Source organism: Pteropus medius, unplaced genomic scaffold (genome assembly GCF_902729225.1).
Source record: "Pteropus medius unplaced genomic scaffold, Ma_sr-lr_union100, whole genome shotgun sequence".
Lineage (NCBI taxonomy): Eukaryota > Metazoa > Chordata > Mammalia > Chiroptera > Pteropodidae > Pteropus > Pteropus medius.
In genome coordinates, this window is record NW_024349224.1 from 3,454,096 (window position 1) to 3,473,608 (window position 19,513).

At 65.3% G+C, this 19,513-nt stretch overlaps 1 protein-coding gene across 6 annotated transcripts in view; it reads left to right on the forward strand.

Annotated features, from left to right (window-relative positions):
* ADCY7 (adenylate cyclase 7) overlaps window positions 1-19,513 on the forward strand; it is a 53,035-nt gene that overhangs the window by 28,764 nt on the left and 4,758 nt on the right. For 5 of the 6 annotated variants that reach the window (XM_039880827.1, XM_039880829.1, XM_039880832.1 and 2 more), the window contains exons 3-21: window positions 543-746; window positions 1,864-2,025; window positions 2,766-2,915; window positions 3,207-3,355; window positions 4,290-4,401; window positions 7,717-7,844; window positions 9,138-9,296; window positions 9,458-9,590; window positions 11,936-12,127; window positions 12,432-12,466; window positions 12,976-13,059; window positions 13,209-13,281; window positions 14,469-14,566; window positions 15,362-15,446; window positions 15,858-15,983; window positions 16,683-16,781; window positions 17,759-17,949; window positions 18,832-18,922; window positions 19,144-19,299. In XM_039880827.1, the coding sequence (XP_039736761.1) occupies window positions 543-746; window positions 1,864-2,025; window positions 2,766-2,915; window positions 3,207-3,355; window positions 4,290-4,401; window positions 7,717-7,844; window positions 9,138-9,296; window positions 9,458-9,590; window positions 11,936-12,127; window positions 12,432-12,466; window positions 12,976-13,059; window positions 13,209-13,281; window positions 14,469-14,566; window positions 15,362-15,446; window positions 15,858-15,983; window positions 16,683-16,781; window positions 17,759-17,949; window positions 18,832-18,922; window positions 19,144-19,299 (2,427 nt within the window). Of the gene's footprint in view, window positions 1-542; window positions 747-1,863; window positions 2,026-2,765; window positions 2,916-3,206; window positions 3,356-4,289; window positions 4,402-7,716; window positions 7,845-9,137; window positions 9,297-9,457; window positions 9,591-11,935; window positions 12,128-12,431; window positions 12,467-12,975; window positions 13,060-13,208; window positions 13,282-14,468; window positions 14,567-15,361; window positions 15,447-15,857; window positions 15,984-16,682; window positions 16,782-17,758; window positions 17,950-18,831; window positions 18,923-19,143; window positions 19,333-19,513 lie in introns of all 6 variants that reach the window. The other variant, XM_039880830.1, reaches the window with a different exon arrangement.

Genomic DNA, 19,513 nt, shown 5'->3' on the forward strand with positions numbered 1-19,513 from the left:
GCTCATGCAGGTTATGGGGCCGCCGGGGGCCACTAGGTGCTGTCCCAGCTGAGAGCCGCCCTTCCTGCCAGCCCCTGGGGTCACGCCCCTGCACCTCGGCGCCAGCTTTCCCCATCAGGGTCACCTTTGCTCACCGTTCCCATGAAGCTCCGTTCTCTGAGTCGGGAGCAGTGGCCTCTCCTGCAGGAAACTTTCCACAGCTTTGCTCTCCTGCATCTGTACTGGACCCTGCTGGGGTGCACTGAGCACCCCGGGAGCCCGGGCTGGCCCGAGGGGGGCCAGGTGGGGAGCGAGAGCATGGCAGGGCTGGGCTGTGAAGGATGCTTAGGGTTCTGCAGGGGACCGGGAAGAGGGGTTGGTGCAGGCAGCCCCCGCAGAGACGGTAGCACACAGCCAGCCTGAAGGTAAGAAGGGGAGCATGAGGAGGCCTCAGCTCACTGCTCAGGGCGGGCTGGACAGGCTAACCTGGCAGGCTTCCTGGAGGGGGTGGCAACCCCCCAAAGAAAGCCGCTGGCATTTCTGGATATGTTTCCCCCGCCCAGGATCCCTCCAGACACAAGGCTCTGCTGGGGACGGCGTTCTTGACGCTCATCGTGTTCGTGGCTCTCTACGTGCTGGTGTACATCGAGTGCCTTGTCCGGCGGTGGCTCTGGGCCTCGGCACTGCTCACCTGGGCCTGCCTTGTGACGCTGGGCTATGTGCTGGTGTTCGACTCATGGACGAACGCGGCCTGCGGGTGGGAGCAGGTAACCCTGGCGTCCCGGGGGGCCGGATGGTGCCAGCTGGCCACGCCCTCTCTGGGCCTCAGGCCCCTGGAGACGGGGCTTGCATTTGGTGTGTGGGGCACGGCTCCTTCCCACTCCCGTGGCCGTGGGTCTGCGACTTAGGATGGCCCCAGGCTGCTCTTGTCCTGTTGGTTCTTTGGGATGTCTGGCGGTGGCGTTTCTGGGTGGCTCTCACGTCTCCAGCTCAGACAGGCAGAAAGGCATGAACTGACCCATGTGCCAGGAAAGGCTGGGGGTCTGTCCTGGGGCGCCAGTGGGTGGTCACTTCCCGATGGCTCTCAGCTCTGCCTTCCTCTTTCATTTCCGGCAGGCCATCCCCACGTCAGGGTGGACATGGCCCCAGTGCCCCCCACCAGCCTACCCCCTCCTCCCCACAGCTAAAAGGGAGAACTCTTTCTTTCTCAACTAGCTTGAGTCGTATCGGCCTGGCCTGGGTCACGGGCCCAGCCCTGGACGGTCACTCTCGCCAGGCTGTGGCACCCTCTGACTGGTGGGCCTGGGTCTTCTGACGTTCCGGGGCTGGGGTGGGGTGAGGCTCACGGAAGCTCGGGGTGGGGCGCTGTTCCCGAAGGGGCAGGTGCGGGGCTGGGGGAGCGCAGGGCCAGCTCTGAGCGGGCGGCGGGTGAGGCTGTGGCAGGTGAGGGGGCCCTGCCCCACCTTCTGGTACTTTCCATGCCTGTGGGTGAGAGCCGGGCACGGCGGCAGCCGTGGGGGCTCCCTGGGCCGTGCCCGGGGGGCCTGGGAAGGCTTGACCTTGACCCCAGCTCCTAAGTCGGCTGGAAGGAAATGATGGGACAGCTGGCCGGGTCTCACCCAGAAGCAGACTTCGACCTTTTCCTATTCCATTGTGTGTCCATTGCCAGATCTTGCCACACAGGGGCGTGGGGGAGGGGGCTTCCTGAGGGCACCGGGCGGCCGGGGCTGGCTGCGGGGTCTCCGGATTCAGGGTTCGGCAGCCCCCAGGAGATGAGAGGCTGCGGGCCTTGATGCCAGCTCAGCCTGGAGCCATGTGCTGGGCGGGGTGGCGGGGCCCAGCCCTGAGCCCCGAACCCCGAACCCCGTCGCGTTCTGCCCCCAGGTGCCCTTCTTCCTGTTCGTCGTCTTCGTGGTGTACACGCTCCTGCCCTTCAGCATGCAGGGGGCCGTGGCGGCGGGCATCGTCTCCAGCACCTCCCACCTGCTGGTGCTGGGCACCCTGATGGGCGTCTTCTCGAAGCCCAGCACCCGGGTGGGGCTGCAGGTGAGGGGCGCAGGACGGTGGCCGAGGCCTCAGGGTGCGGGTGTGGTTTGGCCGAGGGCAGCCAGGCCTGTGGGGCTGAGTTCATTCCGAGGCCTCGGAGCTGTGTGTGCAGATGGACGGCCCCACGGACAGGCTTTCCCGTGAAGCCAGACCCCCCGGGCGGGCAGCTGGCAGCCTTTGTGTTCCTGGCCTTTGGTGCCCCAGAGGCCCAGCCCCTCACTCGAGCCCTGGCCCACGGGCCCCCTTCCTTCACCCCGAGGTTTCACCCATAGAGCCCCGTCCTCACAAGGCTGGGGGCATGACCCGGTCTGGTGTCTTTCTGTTGAGTGAGCGAAGTTTATTCTTAGTGGTGACCTGCACGTGCTTTCCTCCTGTCTGGGCCTGGGATCTGCTCCAGGAGACGGAGGCCGGAGCTCTGGGCAGCCAGGGAAACACTGTGCTTTTTGTGACTGTCACTGGTGCCCCCCTAGGACTCTGGGCTTTGTGGGGTGCTGCACGGCTGCCTCCCCAGAAATAGCTGGCTTCCCTGGTCTTTGGGGTCCGAGCCCTTGGCACCAGGCAATGCCATTGACTCCTGGCTCTGCGGTCACAGCAACTTTCTAGGTGGCCGGCTCCTGCCCGGGCCTCAGTTTCCCTACTGGCCCCAGGGAGGGTGCAGCCTGCGTGGGTTGGAGGTGTCAGGAAATGGGCAGGGGGGACACCACCAGCCATCAGCGCTGAGCCTGCTCTGCCCCCCTCAGCTGCTGGCCAACGCTGTCATCTTCCTGTGCGGGAACCTCACGGGCGCCTTCCACAAGCACCAGATGCAGGACGCCTCCCACGACCTCTTCACCTACACCGTGAAGTGCATCCAGATCCGCCGCAAGCTGCGCATCGAGAAGCGCCAGCAGGTGGGGAGTCCGCCTCCGCCGGGGGCCACAGCCCGGCCCTGCCCTGCCGTCCCCCAGGCCCCACGCTCCGCATCCTTTCTCTGTGGACGTCAGACTCTCGTTGAGCAGCGTGTGCTCGGGGTGCATGGCCGGGCACCCATGCAGGCCTCACCCCAGGGGGCTGCTGGGGGCACGGGAGGGTGTGTGCCGGGCTGAGGTGGTGGCCGGCAGAGCAGGAAGGAGGGCAGAGCAGACAGGCCAGGTCGGCCAAGCCTGGGCCCGACGCCGCCCTGCCTGTCCCCCTCTGCCCAGGAGAACCTGCTGCTGTCGGTGCTGCCGGCCCACATCTCCATGGGCATGAAGCTGACCATCATCGAGCGGCTCAAGGAGCGTGGGGACCGCCACTCCGTGCCCGACAACAACTTCCACAGCCTCTACGTCAAGCGGCACCAGAACGTCAGGTGGGCGGGCAGGTGGGCGGGCAGCCCCCCTGCCCTCCTGTCTGGAGGCCCAGCCCCAGTCCGCAGCCCACGCAGGGGTCGGCGAGAGGGAAATCCAGGCTCCTCGCTGGGCCCGTCTCCCATCTGTTTCCCCAGAGGGTGAGATCAATCAGGGAGGTGTTGGAGGACATCCAGTAGCCCCCTACAGTCTTAAAGTGCACAGACATGGCTGTTGGGAAGGAAGGGGGCCTTTCAGATGATTCCCACAGGGGCAGAGGCCCCCGAAGGAGGCGAAGGCCCCCAGGGCTTGGTGACCGCTGGTCCCGGCACTTGTCTTCGGCTGATTGGAAGGGCCGTGGAATCTTACCTGCTCGCACCAGCTTGAGTGAGCTCCACCTGGTCCTCTGTCTGGAGGCCGAGCATCACGTCCGCGGCTGGCCCTGCTGCCTCTGTCTGGGCTGTGGACGGTCCAGAACTCGCAGCCTTGCAGCCGGGAGATCTGGTGCAGGCTGCAGCTCTGCAAGCCGAGCCTCGGTTTGCTCACCTGTGGAACGGGAGTCCCACGGGGTAGAGGGAGGGCTGGGCGTGTGTGAGGGCGGCTGTGCTTCTTGGCTCGAGGGAGCGTAGAGTCGCGTCTTGCCAGAGAATTTAGTCCTGAAGTCTGTGCAAAGCTGAAAACCCAGACGTAAGAAGAAAAGTTCTGAGGTGCCAGGGCTTGTGGTTGTCCACAGCGATGGGTCTGGGGTCCGAAGGCCCCTCGTGCTCTGGGGTTTGCTTTAACGCGAAGCCTCTGGAACTGCACTTCGTCTCTGTGGCTGGGATGCTGTTCTCGTCCATCCCTGTGGAGGCTGAGGTAGCAGGAGTGACTGGGGCTCCGGATGCTCCCCGTGCTCCCGCAGCCCCCGCTTTTAGCGAGCTGGCTCTGACTCTCCCGCTGCCCCCTGACCGCCCCCAGCATCCTCTACGCGGACATCGTGGGCTTCACGCGGCTGGCCAGCGACTGTTCCCCCAAAGAGCTGGTGGTGATGCTGAATGAGCTCTTCGGCAAGTTCGACCAGATCGCGAAGGTGAGCGAGCTGCCCACTGCATCCCCCGGGCGGTGGCTGTCCTTGGCCCGGCGCTGTACCGAGATGGCCACGGTGAATTTTCGGCTGAATTTTCGCCTTGAGTCAGCAACCATTTCCGAAGTCCCGGTGGAGTGGAGGTCGAGGTGGTGGGTTGAGGCTCCTAGAGACCCTGTCCTCTGCTGGAGGAATGCGAGGCTGGAAGGGGCTTCGGTAGGACACCAGGGTCTCAGAGGGAGCTCAGAGCCGAGGCTCTGGAAGGCTTCCTGGAGGAAGAAGTGGCTCTGTCCTCACTACTCAAGGCCAGCAGCCTTGGCTTACACACTATAGACTGGGAAAGGACTGTGGCATGCCAAGCCCCCCAAAGGCACCTTTTGGCAACTTCTGGGTGAAATGGTGTGTGCGTTAAGTTTGATGAAGAAGGGAACCGTGTGTGGGGCAGGAGGGCAGCCTGCGCGGGAGCCTGGAGTAAGCCGGCTCCTTGGCTGCCCACGTGTTGACAGCGGCTCAGTGCGGAGGGGCAGGAGTCTGGTCAGTCATGCTGAGACTTGAGGACTGCACCGAGGGGCTGAGGTGGGAAATTACCTGACCAGGATCCTGGGGAGGCCTGCTTGGAGTGCCAGAAGCGGGGAGGAGGGAGCACTAGCCGGGAGAATGTCAGGGCATGATCATGGCTTGAGGCTGGTAGGGAATCTATCTGCCATGGTGGTGGTGTCTTCAGTGAGCACCCAGCAGGAGGGGGAGGCCCCGGAGGGGAGGCAGGGGGTGGGGGGGTGGGATGGTGGGGCCAGGTGGTGGCAGAGGGGGGGTGTTTGGGGAGGGGCCTCAGTTATTCGCTAATGTACGTGATGGTCCCCAGCCCCACGGAGTGGCAGCCCTGAGCTCGGGCCTGCCTCCAGGTGCCCCTGGCCCACATGCTGTGTGGTGAGGGATGCTGGGGGCGGGACTGGGGGCACCTAGCCCAGACTCGCTGGTCCAGGCAGGCTTCCAGGAAGGAGTGGTCACTAAGTACAGTCTTAGGCAGCGGCTGTCTAACCTGGCTGCACCTGTGAATCGTGTGGAAAGGGCTGAAACAGTCCCGTGCCCACACCCAAGAGACTCTTGAGGAGCTTGCCAGTGACTGATGGGAGGCTGTTCCTGCCCCACGCTGGGAAGAGGGTTTCATGGTCGGAGCTGCTCATCTTGAGGAGGAGCTGCCTCTCAGGAGTAGGCTCCATTTCAGGGGGTGAGCTTCCCGGCACAGGGAGTAACCGAACTATAGTTGGGCACCACCGGCCAGCGTGCTCTGGAAAACTGGCCCCAGCCCCGTAACCCCTGGGTGTGTGGCCTGAGCAACTCAGACGGCCTGCCCAGCCTGCAGCCTATTCCCTCACGACTTCTAAACCAGCAGGCGGGAGCTCCCAGAGGTCGGGCCACGTGTGGGGCAGGGGGCCAGGGTCTTGGGCCACCGCTGGCCCTTCTCTTGCCACCAAGCCCAAGGACCTGCCCTTGTCCCCTTAGACCCAGCGCCCCCTCTGTGACAGACGCAGGAGGCAGCTCCACTGTACAGATGGGGACAGGAAGGCTGTGGCAGGTGCCAGCCTTTCACTTGGGGCAGACGGTTCCTGGGCAGAGATGCGTAGGGCTGGACCCAGCCTTTTCTCCTGTCAGCGGTCAGGTTCCAGAACTGACTCCTGAGAGCGAGAGCCTGCTCTCAGGTGTCACCTTCCATCTGGGCTGGGGGATCCGCCACCCCCAACACACTCACAGTTCCCTGGTGCAGCCTGGGGAATGTGGCTTCCTTGGATGTCCCCGACAGCAGGCTAGGTCCAGAGGGCAGGCCTGTACCTGGCCCTGGGGGACATAAGGATGGCTGGAGCTGTGACCTGGAGCGGTGACCTGTGTCTGGGCGTGCTGGCCCGCTCCAGACCGCCTGCCACTTTCTAGGAAAGCCACTCCCTTCAGGCCCCTTTGCCCTGCCATTCGGAACTCAGCATGTGACAGACGGGGCCCAGCAGGGGCAGCTGGCACACACTCCAGTGGGTTCAGGGGAGGAGGGTTGAGTAAAGGGACTGCTCAGAAAGTCACGGCAGATACCAGGACCTGGAGCGAGGGGAGGCATCCTGCTTGTCACTCATGCTGGGCTATTGGCCCCAGGCCCAATGGGCATGGGAGGGAGCAGGTTCTAGACCTGGAAACAGGGTACCTTGGTTCCAGAGGGTAGCCAGATGTTCGAGACCCTACAGGAAGGAGCTGGGGTGTCTGCGCCCCAGTCCCTGGCCTCCCTTCCCCCTGGAAGTCAGTGGGCAAGGCTGCCTGCTGAGCATGAGGAGCGGGGTGGGGGTGGAGCTGGAGCCTGCATGTAACTCCTCCGTGTTCCCCAGAACCCTGCTCCCAGGCCTTGGTACGCGTGGCCACGACTGCCGAGGGCTTACGGAAGGTCTAGTGTCCGCAGAGCCTCCCCAGGCGGAACCTCAGACAGCCCGCCTGGGCCCCCTTCCCCCGCTGTGGGCATTTTCCTGTGTGACCCCATCGTCTCTGTTCTCCCCCCGCTCCCCAAACCCCGCAGCCCCATATCATGGCCATCTCTCGGCTTACCTTGACCCCTGCAGACCCCTTAGCTTGTGGCATCTGCCACCTCTCCGTCTTCATCTCCCTTCTGGCTCCCCGTCAGCCACACTGACTGCTCGGCTGACTCAGGCAGCTTTCTGGCCTCGGGGCCTTTGCACATGCTGCGTTGTCCCTCGGCCTGGAATGCCGTTCCAGGCCGTCCCTCCAGACCCTGGTGTGGCTTGCTTCCTCCCTTCCTCTATTCCTTCAGGTCGTTGCTCGAATGTCATCTTCTCCGAGAGGCCTTCTCTGACCTGCGAGCTTCCTCTGCCCTTCTGGGCTTCATTTCCCTCCTGAGTGCTTACCACCGTTGGACGTCTGTAGATGTTGTTAATCTAGTTTGGTGTCCCAGTCCGCCACCCGTGGGTGGGCTCCCAGGCTGTACGGAGTTTTGTCTGTTTTGTTCACTGCCGTGTCCAGCGCCAGGGCCGGGCGGGGCGCTGTCCGTGCTGGAGCTCGGCGTGGGTGCTGACGCAGAGGCCCTCCTCCAGGGCACTCGGACGGCCGCCCTCAGTGCTGCTGGCTTTCTCGCTGGCGCTCGGACTTCCTCCTGGAGAGCCCCACGTCCCCTGTCCGTCTGACAGCTCCAGAAGCAGCTACCGGTGGCTGGGACCCCAGGGGGAGGGCCCTGGCCAGGCCCTGGCCTGGTTCACCCCGGGGAGCATGGGAGGCGACTGGCCTGCGTGACCCCACGCCCCCAGGTGACCGGGCCTGCTCCTCGTCCTGCAGGCCAACGAGTGCATGCGGATCAAGATCTTGGGCGACTGCTACTACTGTGTATCGGGCTTGCCCGTGTCCCTGCCCACCCACGCCCGGAACTGTGTGAAGATGGGGCTGGACATCTGCGAGGCCATTAAGTAGGTGTCATGGACAGGTCTGGGTGCAGGGATCTGTCCCTGTGGTGGACATGGCGGGGACTGCATTGTCCCCATTTTGCAGATGAGGAAACTGAGTTTCAAGGTGAGGGTGGCTTGCCCGGTGCACTCAGCTGTCTGCATCCCCCCCGCACTGGGACTCCGAGGCCCAGAGAGCGTCAGAGGCTCCGAGCTGGGGGTCGGGAGGGTGGGGCAGCCGGGCCCCCCTCCTCCAAGGACAGAGTCTCAGTGGCAGCAAGAGGCCCTCGCAGACCTGAGGGCTGACTCCGAGGCTTCATCTGCTTCCTGTTCCCCGTGAAGACCCTAGAGTTGGGGGGACTGGCTCTCAGAGCTGCAGGGAGACCCGCAGCCTCCTGGGGCTCCTTCCCACCACCACGCCCTCCCTGTGAGGCCGTCTGGAGCCCCCGCCACTGTGCTCTGTGGGAGGCCCCCGTACTCATGGGCTGGGCCCCACCGGCCAGTGTTCCAGCAAGCGGGGCTCGCTGGGCTGCCTGAGGCCGTAGCTCCTGATGTCAGCCCGGGTCCAGCTCATCCTTCCTCCTGGAATCTCACCAGAGTTGGCAGAAACACTGGACAGGGTTGGGGTCCCAGCTGGCCCTGGCCCGTGTGCATGAAAGTTGTGCTGGCCCCCTCCACCTAGCTTTGACCGCGGTGGGCTCTGTCCCTTCCTAGGCCTGTTGGTGGACATGTGGCGCTGGCCACTCCCTGAGCCCGCACCCTCATACTAAGGGGACCCAGAGGCCCTGCTCCTGTCCAGGGTGCCCTGCTGGGGAATCTCAGCTTGGGCTCCTTGCGTTGACTGGTGCTAGGACCCCAGGGTTTCTATTCCCCAGAGGGGGCCCCCAAAGGCTGGCGCCTCTGTTCTTTGTCTCTGCTGGGTTTGGGGCAGTGCCTGAGCCCCCTCTACAGACCCCCACAGCCTTCTCAAACCCATCCAGGGTGCTGGGCTGGGGAGACACCTGGTGACGGAATTTGGGGCCTTCTCCATGAGCTGCAGTGACAAATGACACCTGGAATTCCTTATCCTCCCAGCCTTCGAGCTTGGGACAGGCCTTGTTCATTTGCACACTCCCAGGGATGGGTCGCTCAGCTGCTGTCAAGGAGCCAGTGCTATTGGGCTGAGGACATCGTTCCTGTGAGCGGGGCCTGCCCTGCTCTGACACCCTCCCCCACGCTCCCCCACGCCCTTCCACGCCCCTCGCTCTGCCCCCGCCTCCAGCCTGCCCTGGGGCCAGCAGCCCTGGCTGGGTGGGCGACCAGACGGCTATGCCCCAGGCAGGTGCGGGAGGCCACGGGCGTGGACATCAGCATGCGCGTGGGCATCCACTCCGGGAACGTGCTGTGCGGCGTCATTGGCCTCCGCAAGTGGCAGTATGACGTGTGGTCCCACGACGTGTCCCTCGCCAATAGGATGGAGGCGGCCGGAGTCCCTGGGTAAGGCTCGGCCGCAGAGCGGTGGGGTTAGAGGCCAGGGTCCGACTCTGGGTGGCGGGCGTTGGGCGGGTCAGATAGAACCGGGGACCTCGCGGCTGCCCCGGGCTCTGGCCTGGCTGCTCCGTCTGACTGGGTCCCCCACCCCCGGCCTCCACCCCCAGCCGAGTGCACATCACGGAGGCGACGCTGAACCACCTGGACAAGGCGTACGAGGTGGAGGATGGGCACGGCCAGCAGCGGGACTCCTACCTGAAGGAGATGAACATCCGCACGTACCTGGTCATCGACCCCCGGGTACGAGGGCTCAGACGCAGGGGGGCGGCGTTGAGGGGGGCGACAGGGGCGCACACCCGAGGGGAGGCCCGTGGAGGGAGAGCGGGCTCCCCCTCCGGGCAGTGGAGGGGCGGCAGCGAGCTCCCCGTCGCCGGTTCCCGTGTGTTCTGGTTCCCGGGTAACAGCTGCCCCTCCGTGCTGCTTTCTACGGAACGAGAATGCCCGCGCCGGCCACACGGGGGGACGTCGCTGCCCCGCGTGAAGCACTCGCTGTGGCCGCATGCAGCATAGACACTCTTGGGATAATGGCCACTCTTAATTTGGTTTCCATGAGGGTATCAGTCATCTGAATTTTCAGAAGACACACTTTAAGAGCATGCTTTGGATGAGACTCAGGAGCCGGACCCCTGTGTCCTGGCTCTGACCCGCGGCGTCGGCCGCCTCCTTCCCCACGAGGACCCCGCGGTGCTGGTGGGCAGCGCCGGGCTGCTCCCGGCCTGCCCCGCGCCTGCATAGGACAGGCTCCCCGCCACGGGAGGCAGCTTGTCCTGTGGCTGCTGGTGAATCATCCTTGGGGCTCGCTCAAGAATGTCAGCCATGGCAGGCTCTTCCTGCCCCCTCTCTCTCTGGCCTTGGCTGTCCTCGGGCCTAGTCCTCCCAGCCTCCAGGGAGCCACGGGCCAGCCCGTGAGCCTCCCCCAGCATCTGCTCACCCATCTCCAGCCCCCTCCCGGGTAACCCCGGTTCTCCTCCTGCTGTTGTCCTCCGGGGCCCTGAGTTAGCATCTGGGGAAGCCCCTCCTGCGTACCTGGGGCTGCCCGGCACCTCCTCGGAATATAGCCCAGCCTTCGCCCTGGACCCCACGGCGTGGGTCCCTGACCTCTCCTCTGCCTCCCTTCCTCCTGAGCACACTTCCCCCCAGCCCTGCACCACCCGCCTGTCCCTCCCCTGCCAGGCTCGTCCCACTGCAGGACCCTTGTCACTGCTGTCCCCTCCTCCCAGAGCCCGGGTGGCACCGTGCGTGACACCGTGCTCCTGTGCCTGCACACGTACCTTGGAGACCTCCCCCGTGTGTGCACAGAGGATGCTCATTTCTCGTGACCGCATGTGCCGCCCCAGGATGCCGTGGGCAGTGGACTTCCTGGGTGTCATGGGGGTCTCTTCCCCGCTTCCGCAGGCTCTGACTCACGTCAGTGGTGACGTGCGGGGTCACTTGTGGGCAGTGACGATTTGGGGGACCGGCCTCTGAGCAGGTGTGTTTTAACTGAGAAAGGATGGATCTTTGGCACACATCTTGGGGAGCCAGGGTGTCTGGCTCCCCTGCCCTGTGACAGAAGTGTCAGCGACCTTGAACTTGAGCCGGCTGGGTACTGTGTAGGCGGAGTTGCCGACAGTGGAGGGGAGACCGACGTGTGACCTCCGCCCACCGCAGGGCACAGTGGCTTCTCAGACCCTGCCTGGGACTGTCGCAGAGGCCGAGTCCCACGCTTGTGGCTCGGCCAATGTTTGTGGCCGCGGCTGGTCCATGTGGGTGTATGCGGGGACCCTGGAGATGGGGTCTCCTGGAGGGCAGTCATGTTGGGGGTAAGGGGTTCCACAGGCCTCAGGATGGCCCGAGCTTGTTTCCGGCGGTCTTGGGGGTCTTTCTCCTCCTCTCTCCTTTTTCTGGTCCTGCTCAGCCTCCCCACTCGGAGTGGGGCCCAGGCGTGTCATTACGGGGACGGGACAGGACTGGGGTGCGGGGCTGGGCTGGACTCTGTCAGGGCCTGGCCGAGCCACCGTGTGCCGGGCACGGCCGCAGCAGGCCCGTGTCACTTGATGGACCCGTGATGTGTTTTGGGGGCCACGAGAGTGCAACTCCCTAAGATAGTGCCCTGGGCGTGAGGAGGGGGGACCGCCCCTCAGTGGGACGTCTCTCCGAGTTGCTGGCCAGCACCCCTCTTTCTTCCTCTGCTCCCCACAGGAGGGACATGTGCTGGCCACATGTGGGTGGATGGGATGCCTGTGGCTTCCCTGGGTGCTGTCTCCCCAGGGTACCTTCCCAGGGAGGGGCCGGTGGGCCTCCAGGCCCCAGGGACAGTGTCTGGGTCTGAGGTGCCTCACTGGGCTCGTGGGGCGTTGGGGCTTAGGGCCCGGACCCACTTCTGCCCCTGGGGAGGTCGGGAGGGGTGAGCACAGCTGCGTGTGACTGTCTCCCTCCAGAGCGGGACAGGGCCCCACGCTGGGGCCACCGCTCCAGCCAGCGAGTGCCCTGGGCTTCAGCCGGTCCCTGGGGACTGCCGAGCCAGCGGCTTTGCTGCTGTTTACCCTTCGGCCAGACGGGGGGCGCCAGGGCAGGGGTGGGACCGTGTCTGTGTCTGCCCGCAGAGCCAGCAGCCACCGCCACCGAGCCAGCACCTCCCCAAGCCCAAGGGAGAGGCGGCGCTGAAGATGCGGGCGTCCGTGCGCATGACCCGCTACCTGGAGTCCTGGGGCGCCGCACGGCCCTTTGCCCACCTCAGCCACCGCGAGAGCCTGAGCAGCGGCGGCACGCCCGTGCCCAACGGCCGGCGGCCCAAGGTGGGACCGGGCGGACGGGGGCCTGCGCGGGCGGGAGGGCCTTGCTGGACGGTCTTCCGGCCGGGCCTGCTCTCCGTCCGTGAGGTGGGCCGCGTCCCTGCCCCGCGTCCCTGCCCCGCGTCCCTGCCCCGCGTCCCTGCCCCGCGTCCCGCCCTCCTGGGACGTGCAGGCGTGTGGGGAACGCTCCCGGGGCTGCGATGTCCCCGTCCGCCTCGTTCAGTCTGGGTCCGGGGAGCCTGCGGCTGGGACGGTGTCCAGCACCCTCTCGTTCTGGACGACGATGGCCTTTCCTCCTCCCTTCCAGGTCATCCCCCTGCGACGCCACCGGACCCCTGACAGGTAGGCGCACTATCCTCTGTCTCCGTGAAGCTGTGGCCTTCCTGGCCACATCCTGTCTCAGTCACCTCCTCCAGGCAGGCTGCCCTGACCAGCCTCTGCCAAGGAGGGCAGCTGTGCGAGGCCCTGCGCTGACCGCGGAGCTTGCCGTGGCTTGGGGGGCAGTGTTTGTAGGGACCAGAATTTCACAACGGTCAAGTACCTGTCGTGTGCCTGCCCGGCAGCGGGATCAGCGGGGTTAGTGGGGCTGGTCCGAGGGGCACTGTGGGGCTACAGGAAGGGCCCTGGACCGGAAACGGGCCCCCCGTTTCTTGCCGGGCTGCTGGCCGGTGGGGCGATGCTGGGCCTCTCAGGCCTCAGAAGGACCCCCATCCCTCCACCATCCCATACGGGGCCCTGGGCCTCCTGCAGGCCCCTGGGACCCCCATTCGGGAGTCATCTCATCTACACCCCTGCCTCTGCCAAGGGGATGTGGGCCCATGGGCGATGCATTTGGGGGTGTCTGATTCCAGAAGCGCATCCCCGAAGGGGCGGTCCGAGGATGACTCGTACGATGACGAGATGCTGTCGGCCATTGAGGGCCTCAGCTCTACCAGGTGAGCCTCCTACCTCTGCTCGCCCTGCCCCTCAGCTGGCCAGGCCCACCTTGTGCCCTCAAGGTCCCCCGGGGGCCCAGCTCCAGCTGTGTCCGGGCCCCTGACTCCTGCTCCCCCGTCCCCGCATCTCACTGCCCGCCACCCTGCAGGCCCTGCTGCTCCAAGTCTGATGACTTTTATACCTTTGGGTCCATCTTCCTGGAGAACGGCTTTGAGCGAGAGGTAAGGGCCCTGAGCCGTTACAGGGGTGTGGGCTCCACGGCCTGGGGTGAGGTGGGGTGGGGGACGCAGGCCAGGGGCAGCTGCACGCCGGCCCTGTGTGGGAAGGTGCAGGGGACTGGCCCCAGCTGGCTGCCGGGTGGAGTGGGGGCTCCATCTGCTGGCCTCGCCCCAGGTTGATGCTCCCCTTCCCGTCTCCCGCGTGAGTCTGGGAGACTGTGGTCCCTTCGGATGCCAGAGCCTCAGCTGATAAGGGCCGGCCCGGTCTTAGGCCGACAGTGCCCGCCTCACGCTCGGGGACAAGCCCACACTTAGCGCCGGCGTTGAAGGGACCCGACTGGGCCGTGCCCAGTGCCCGCGGTCACCTCGCCGTTGACGTGTTTACGGCACGCCTGCTGGGTTCGGGCGGCGTCCTAGGCACACACGTCCCGTCATTTAGCTCTCACTCGGCTGGCCAGGCCGGGCGCTGTCACCCGTGTCGCCGACTGAGGTCTCCGTGTGTCTGGGCCTCAGGCGGCCTGTCGGACAGAGTGCCTTGGTGCCGGGACCTCTCTCCTGCCTCGTCCTCCAGGACTGGGCATGGGGTGGGGCGTAGGGGGGAGGCGTCCTCTAGCTGGGGCTTCTGAGTTGGGGGTTCCCTGGGTGGGCAGCCTGGGGTCCAGAGGCAGACGTGGTCTGCCTGGGTGGAAGCCTACCTGGCAGGCCCTCCACGGGCGTGGGACCCAGGACTTGGCTCACTCGTTTGCACTTTGGGCCCGGAGCAGGTGACCGCTATGCTAGGCGGGCAGCTCGGGGCTCAGGCCCGGCCTCGCTCCCCGGTTTGGGGTGGGGACACACCCACCGCAGCCCCTGTAGCAGCAGCCCTGGAGCTCAGGGTTCCTGTCTGCGGACTGGAGCCCTGGGCTTTCAGGCACCTTGGAAATAAAGGGGGAGACCTGGGCGTGTGGGGGAGGGGAAGGTAGCACCTCTAAACAAAGGAGCAAAGTGGGGACAAGTGAGTTACTCATTCACGATGATGTCACATCACTGGGAGCTCAGGGGCGGATGTGAGCTTTGTTCTTAAGGTGATTAACATGAGCCCGGGGTGGGCCGAGGGCTGGAGGGTCAGAGGGCTGGAGGGTCAGGTCGGATGGCCCCGCAGGGGAGGCCTGGCTGTCCCAGCCACCCCTCACAGTCTGTGTCGCCCCCAGTACCGCCTGGCGCCCATCCCCCGGGCCCGCCACTACTTCGCCTGTGCCAGCCTCGTCTTCCTCTGCATCCTGCTTGTCCACGTCCTGCTGATGCCCAGGTCAGATGGGGGTGGGCAGGATGGTCAAGCCGCTGGGGTCAGCCTGGGGGTGGGGCTGCTCAGAGTTCTGTGACCTGACGTTAGACCTTGGAGTCCCTTGGCGACGGCGTGTGGGCCCTGTCCCTGGAGTTGCCAGCGCTCAGAGTGCACGTGCTCGGTTGAGCCACAGGCCTGCTCACTCCCAGGTGCCTCTCACCACCTGTTATCTGTGTGGCCGTGCAGGCACTTCCCTGTGTGACCCTCCCTGAGGTGCTTGGAATGGCAGAAGGACAGGCTCCTAAAGCCCTCAGGACCCCTCCCCAACAGCTATAGGAACTGAGGCTGGGAGCGGGGAGTGCCGCCGCCATGCCTGGGGCCCTGGGGCGGGGGAGCGACGGGGCAGGGTGCAGGCCAAGGGGAGGGAGGCGGGTCAGCCCCGAGGTGGTTCTGGGACGGTGGGTGGCCACGGGGTCCACTAAGACTGTGGTTCAAGATGTGCTTGGTAAAGACAGACTAGGGGACGCATCTGTGTGGCACTTCTGGGCCAGCCCCGAGTGTCGAGGTTGCACGGTCTCATTTCTCACACGCCTCGCCCAGAAAGCGGGGCACGACGTTGCTCTCGGGCCTCGGGTGGTGGCAGTGAGGCAGCTGGACCATGGCTTTTGAAGGCCCCCTGCCCAGTGTGGAGTCGCAGTTCAGGAGGGGGCAGAAGCTGACGGGCGCCTGTGAATTGGGGTGCTGGGTGGGGGAGCACTGTGTGGCTTAGCCCTGAGCAGGTGGTCCCCCAGAACTCAGGTTTTTTCCCCTCCTCCCCAGGACTGCGGCTCTGGGCATGTCCTTTGGGCTGGTGGCCTGTGTGCTGGGGCTGGTGCTGGGACTGTGCTTTGCCGACGAGTTCCTGGTGAGTGGGGATGCCCCGAATGGGCACCCGTGCAGCCCCACAGGGGTTGGGACTGTGGAGGTGCCAGCCCCCTTCCCTGGGGACCCTCCCTGCTGAGCTTTGCCCGTCTGAGCCCCCGCCCCTCAGGCCTTGAGGACAGTCACTGAGTGCTCCCTGGGCATCTCTTGAGGGTTCTGCTTTCCCAGGCCTGCTCGTGTCCCCAAGCGCCCGTGGCTGTCCACAGCCCCAAGGGTGGGAGTGTCCCTTCTTCCTGTGCTGGGCACAGCGCCTACCCTTCTCCATGGCCAGGCTCCCAGCAGCTCTGGTCTGCGGGCCCCTGGGCTGTGGGCTGCCCCGGCCAAGGCCTCCACTCCAGCAGGCTCCCCTCCTTGCCCGGGGCTGGCGCTGGGTGACTTGCCTCTGCTTCCACAGAGGTGCTGTCCAGCCCGGGGGATGCTCCGGTCCATCTCCGAGAGGGTGGAGACGCACCCCCTGCTGCGGCTGTCCCTGGTCGTCCTGACTGTCGGCAGCCTGCTCACCATCGCCATTGTCAACATGGTGGGTTCTGGGGGGCAGGGGCGCGTCCTGGCAAGGCCCCCACAGCAGGCCCACTTCCTAGGAGCGGGGAGTCTGATGCTGGGAACCTCCAGATCCTAGCCTCTTCTTAGCTTGCCGCCTCCAAAGTCCTCGGCCGGCCCTGGTTGCACCTCAAATATGGGCTCGCGGCCCCCAGAGGACTCATGAGGCCGGTCCCACCGTGTCCTCAACACCCCATCCTTTCGTCTTGGCCCCCTGAGGAGGCCCTGCTCAGCCTCTCCGAGACTCGGTTTCCTCTCTGGGGACGAGCCGTCCTGGGTACAAGCTGGGAGGACACTTGGGCCCCTGTCTTTCGGGCTGTACTCACATGCTCAATGCTCAGGCAGTGCTGTCCATGCTGGTCCCCCCAGTTCCCACACTGAGAGCCAGGGGCTCCTCTCCTCCATGTCCCCCCACTCTGGGCTCTGTGACTGTCTCCCTCAGCGTCCCCTGGAGAGAAGGGGCTCATTGGGAATGCTGATCCCAGCTTCTCCCCACCCCGTGTCAGCCTCGTGCTCTGGGGTGGCGTCTGTTTTCTGCACCCTTCCCACTGTGAAGCCGATGGCTGCCGTGGGGAGTCCGCCACAGCTGGGCCTGGCAGGAGATGCGTGACGCTGGCCCCTCCAGATCAGCCCGCCCGCTGGGCCCTGGGCCCCCTCACGGGACCTGTCTTCTCTGCAGCCACTGTTGCCTTCGCGGGCCCTGGGGCCACCTGCTGGGAATGAGAGCAGCCTGAGCGCCCCCCACGGTGGGACAGGGACCCCGTGCGAGCTCCTCCAGGTGCGTGGGCTGGGCCTCACGTGGCCGCTCCCGAGCATCGGGGGACATGAAAAGCCACCGATGTCTAGGGCCTGAGCCCCCGGTGTGGAAGGGCCGAGCCCGGCCTCTCCCAGGAGTGTGGGGGAAGCAGAGCCCACAGGGGCTGCGTTGACCTTGGTCTGGGACTCACTTGGCCCGGGTGTGGGGGACACCCTGTGCTGGCCTGTGTGTCCTAACCGCTCACTCTGTGGCAGGCCTGAGGGGTTGGCTGGTTTGCCTGCCATGTGGCCCCAGGCAGGCAGTCAGAAGCAGTGCGGGAGCGCCCTGCCCGACAGCGCTACAGGCTGTGGGACTTTAGGGGGTGGCGGTGGATTTTGAGCTGTTCTGGAGACGCAGAAAGGGCGCGGGATGGGGCGGGCGGGGAGGGAACGGGAGCAAAGCACGGGCGGAGTGGGAGCAGGTGTCACTGCCGTCCTCCGGGAGGGGGTGGGGAGCTGGGGGGCAGCAGCAGGAGATTGACCCAGCTCGGGTGGAGCATGGGTGCTGGGTAGGGGGTGGGGGCGGGGGCCGGGTCTTGCTCTGGGGCAGTGGGGAGCCACAGCGTGTTCTTGAGCGGGACAGTGAGGAGGGCGGAGCGGCACCGGGGAGGGCAAGCTCGAGGCTGACCTTGAGGCAGGGTGGCCGCTCAGGCGCGTGCCCGCCGCTGCCCTGACCCTTGTCTCGCAAGTTTGTTTTTATTACGCTTTTTCCTTTAAACGAGTTCGCTGACCATAAGTGGAAGTAAAATCGCAGTAAAAACACCCAATGTTCCAAAGCTCGAGATCTCGTTGCTTATTATTCAGGGGTCAGGAAGGCAAGAGAGTGATGCTGAAGACACACTGGCTCCTCACGGGGTCCCCGAGGCGCTAAAGGCGTCCCTCCCTCTGGTGACCGCTGGTCCAGGAGGCGTCTCTGGGAGATGGGAGATGGTGGGGTGACCCAGACCCCCGTCTCTGCAGTATTACACCTGCAGCTGCATCCTGGCCTTTGTCGCCTGTTCCGTCTTCCTGCGGATGAGCCTGGAGCTGAAAGTCGTGCTGTTGACAGTGGCCTTGGTGGCCTACCTGGTGCTCTTCAATGTCTCCCTGTGCTCACGGTGGGACTGCTGTGACAGCCTGGGCAACCTCACCAAGATCAACGACACCCTCAGGTGGGGCGCAGCTCACTGCCAGGGCCCCAGCCCTGCTGGCCGTCTGGACTGTGGCCCATCGTGGCACCTTCGCTTTGCGTCGGGGTCCTTTCAAAGCCAGGGGCTTCGGGCTCGCGGCCCGTCTGGACTGGACAGCTGCGGGTGGGCTGCGTGCTTTCCACTTGACAGAAGGCGGGTGACGGGCTCCCCTCCTGGGTCTGCAGCTCTCAGCGCTGAGCGTGACTCATGGGCCGGTCCTCCAGGGGACAGTCCTGTCTTTAGGCCAGTCCAAGGGTGGGGAAGGGGAGCCTTCAGTTCCAGCCCAGCCCCCTGCTTTGAGCAATGTCCTGATCCCTCAAGTTCTGGAGAGAACAGTTGTCTCTGGCCTGGTCCTGGACAGGCGGGTGACCCTGTGGCATGCGAAGGGCTGGTGTGTGCATGGTTCTGGGGTTTGGGGCCCCACGTAGATTGAGAAAAGGGGCCGGACTCCCCTGGAACTAAGAGGCTGGGCTGTGGGTACCCCGAACACAGCCACTCCTGGGGGTCTGGCCTGTACCCACAAACTCCTGCCAATCTCCCGGCCCTGGACCCGCCCAGGAGCCTGGCTGCCTCTGCTGGTCCTCTTGCTTCGCTTTGCCACGGCTAGTCCTTGTCATCACGTGTGAGCTTGGATGTCACCTCAGTGAGGCCTCCCCCCCCTCCCAGCCAACCTCTACCCTACACCCCCTTTTCTTTACAACCTGGGGTTGTCTTGTGTACTGTGCACACGAGACCGTGAGCGCTGGGGGCAGCGATGGCTTCCGTCTTGGCGGCTCTTCCCGGGGTAGCACTGAGTCTGGGGGCTGCGCGGGGGCTGCGCGGGGGCTGGGCACGACCCCCGCCTTCTCACTTCGTGTCCCACAGCCCCTCGGTCTGTTCATGGAGGGATCTGAAGACCACGATCTGCTTCTACCTGGTTCTGTTTTACACCACGCTCATCCTGCTCTCCAGACAGGTGAGGCTGGGGAAGGCCCCCCGCACCCTAGCCCAGGGCAGCCCCCCGTTCTCCACTTGGAGAGGGAGCGAGGTGGGGCCCGGCTGCCTCAGGGGGAGCAGTGCAGAAGACAGGGTGTCCTCGGGGAGCCCTGGTCCTGTCTGCCTGCATCGCCCACGAGTGGGCCCCCAGCCACTCTGCCCGCGCTGAGCCCAGGACCCTGGCTTCCCTGCTGTCTGTAGATCGATTATTACTGCCGCCTGGACTGTCTGTGGAAGAACAAGTTCAAGAAGGAGCATGAGGAGTTTGAAACCATGGAGAACGTGAACCGCCTCCTTCTGGAGAACGTCCTGCCAGCCCACGTGGCCGCCCACTTCATTGGCGACAAGTTAAATGAGGTGTCGTGGCCACTCGCGGGAGGGAGATGCAAGGTCCGGGGGCCGTCCTGCACGGCGATGGTTGTTAACTACAAACCGCTTTCCCAGTTTGCTTCCCCACGCGCCCCGGAGACAATGTGTGCCATTAGCTGTGGGACACAGGCCCTGGGTCCAGAGACCTGGGTGACGCGAACCTCGCTTCTCTGGGGCTCGGTTTCCCATCCGTGAGATGGGG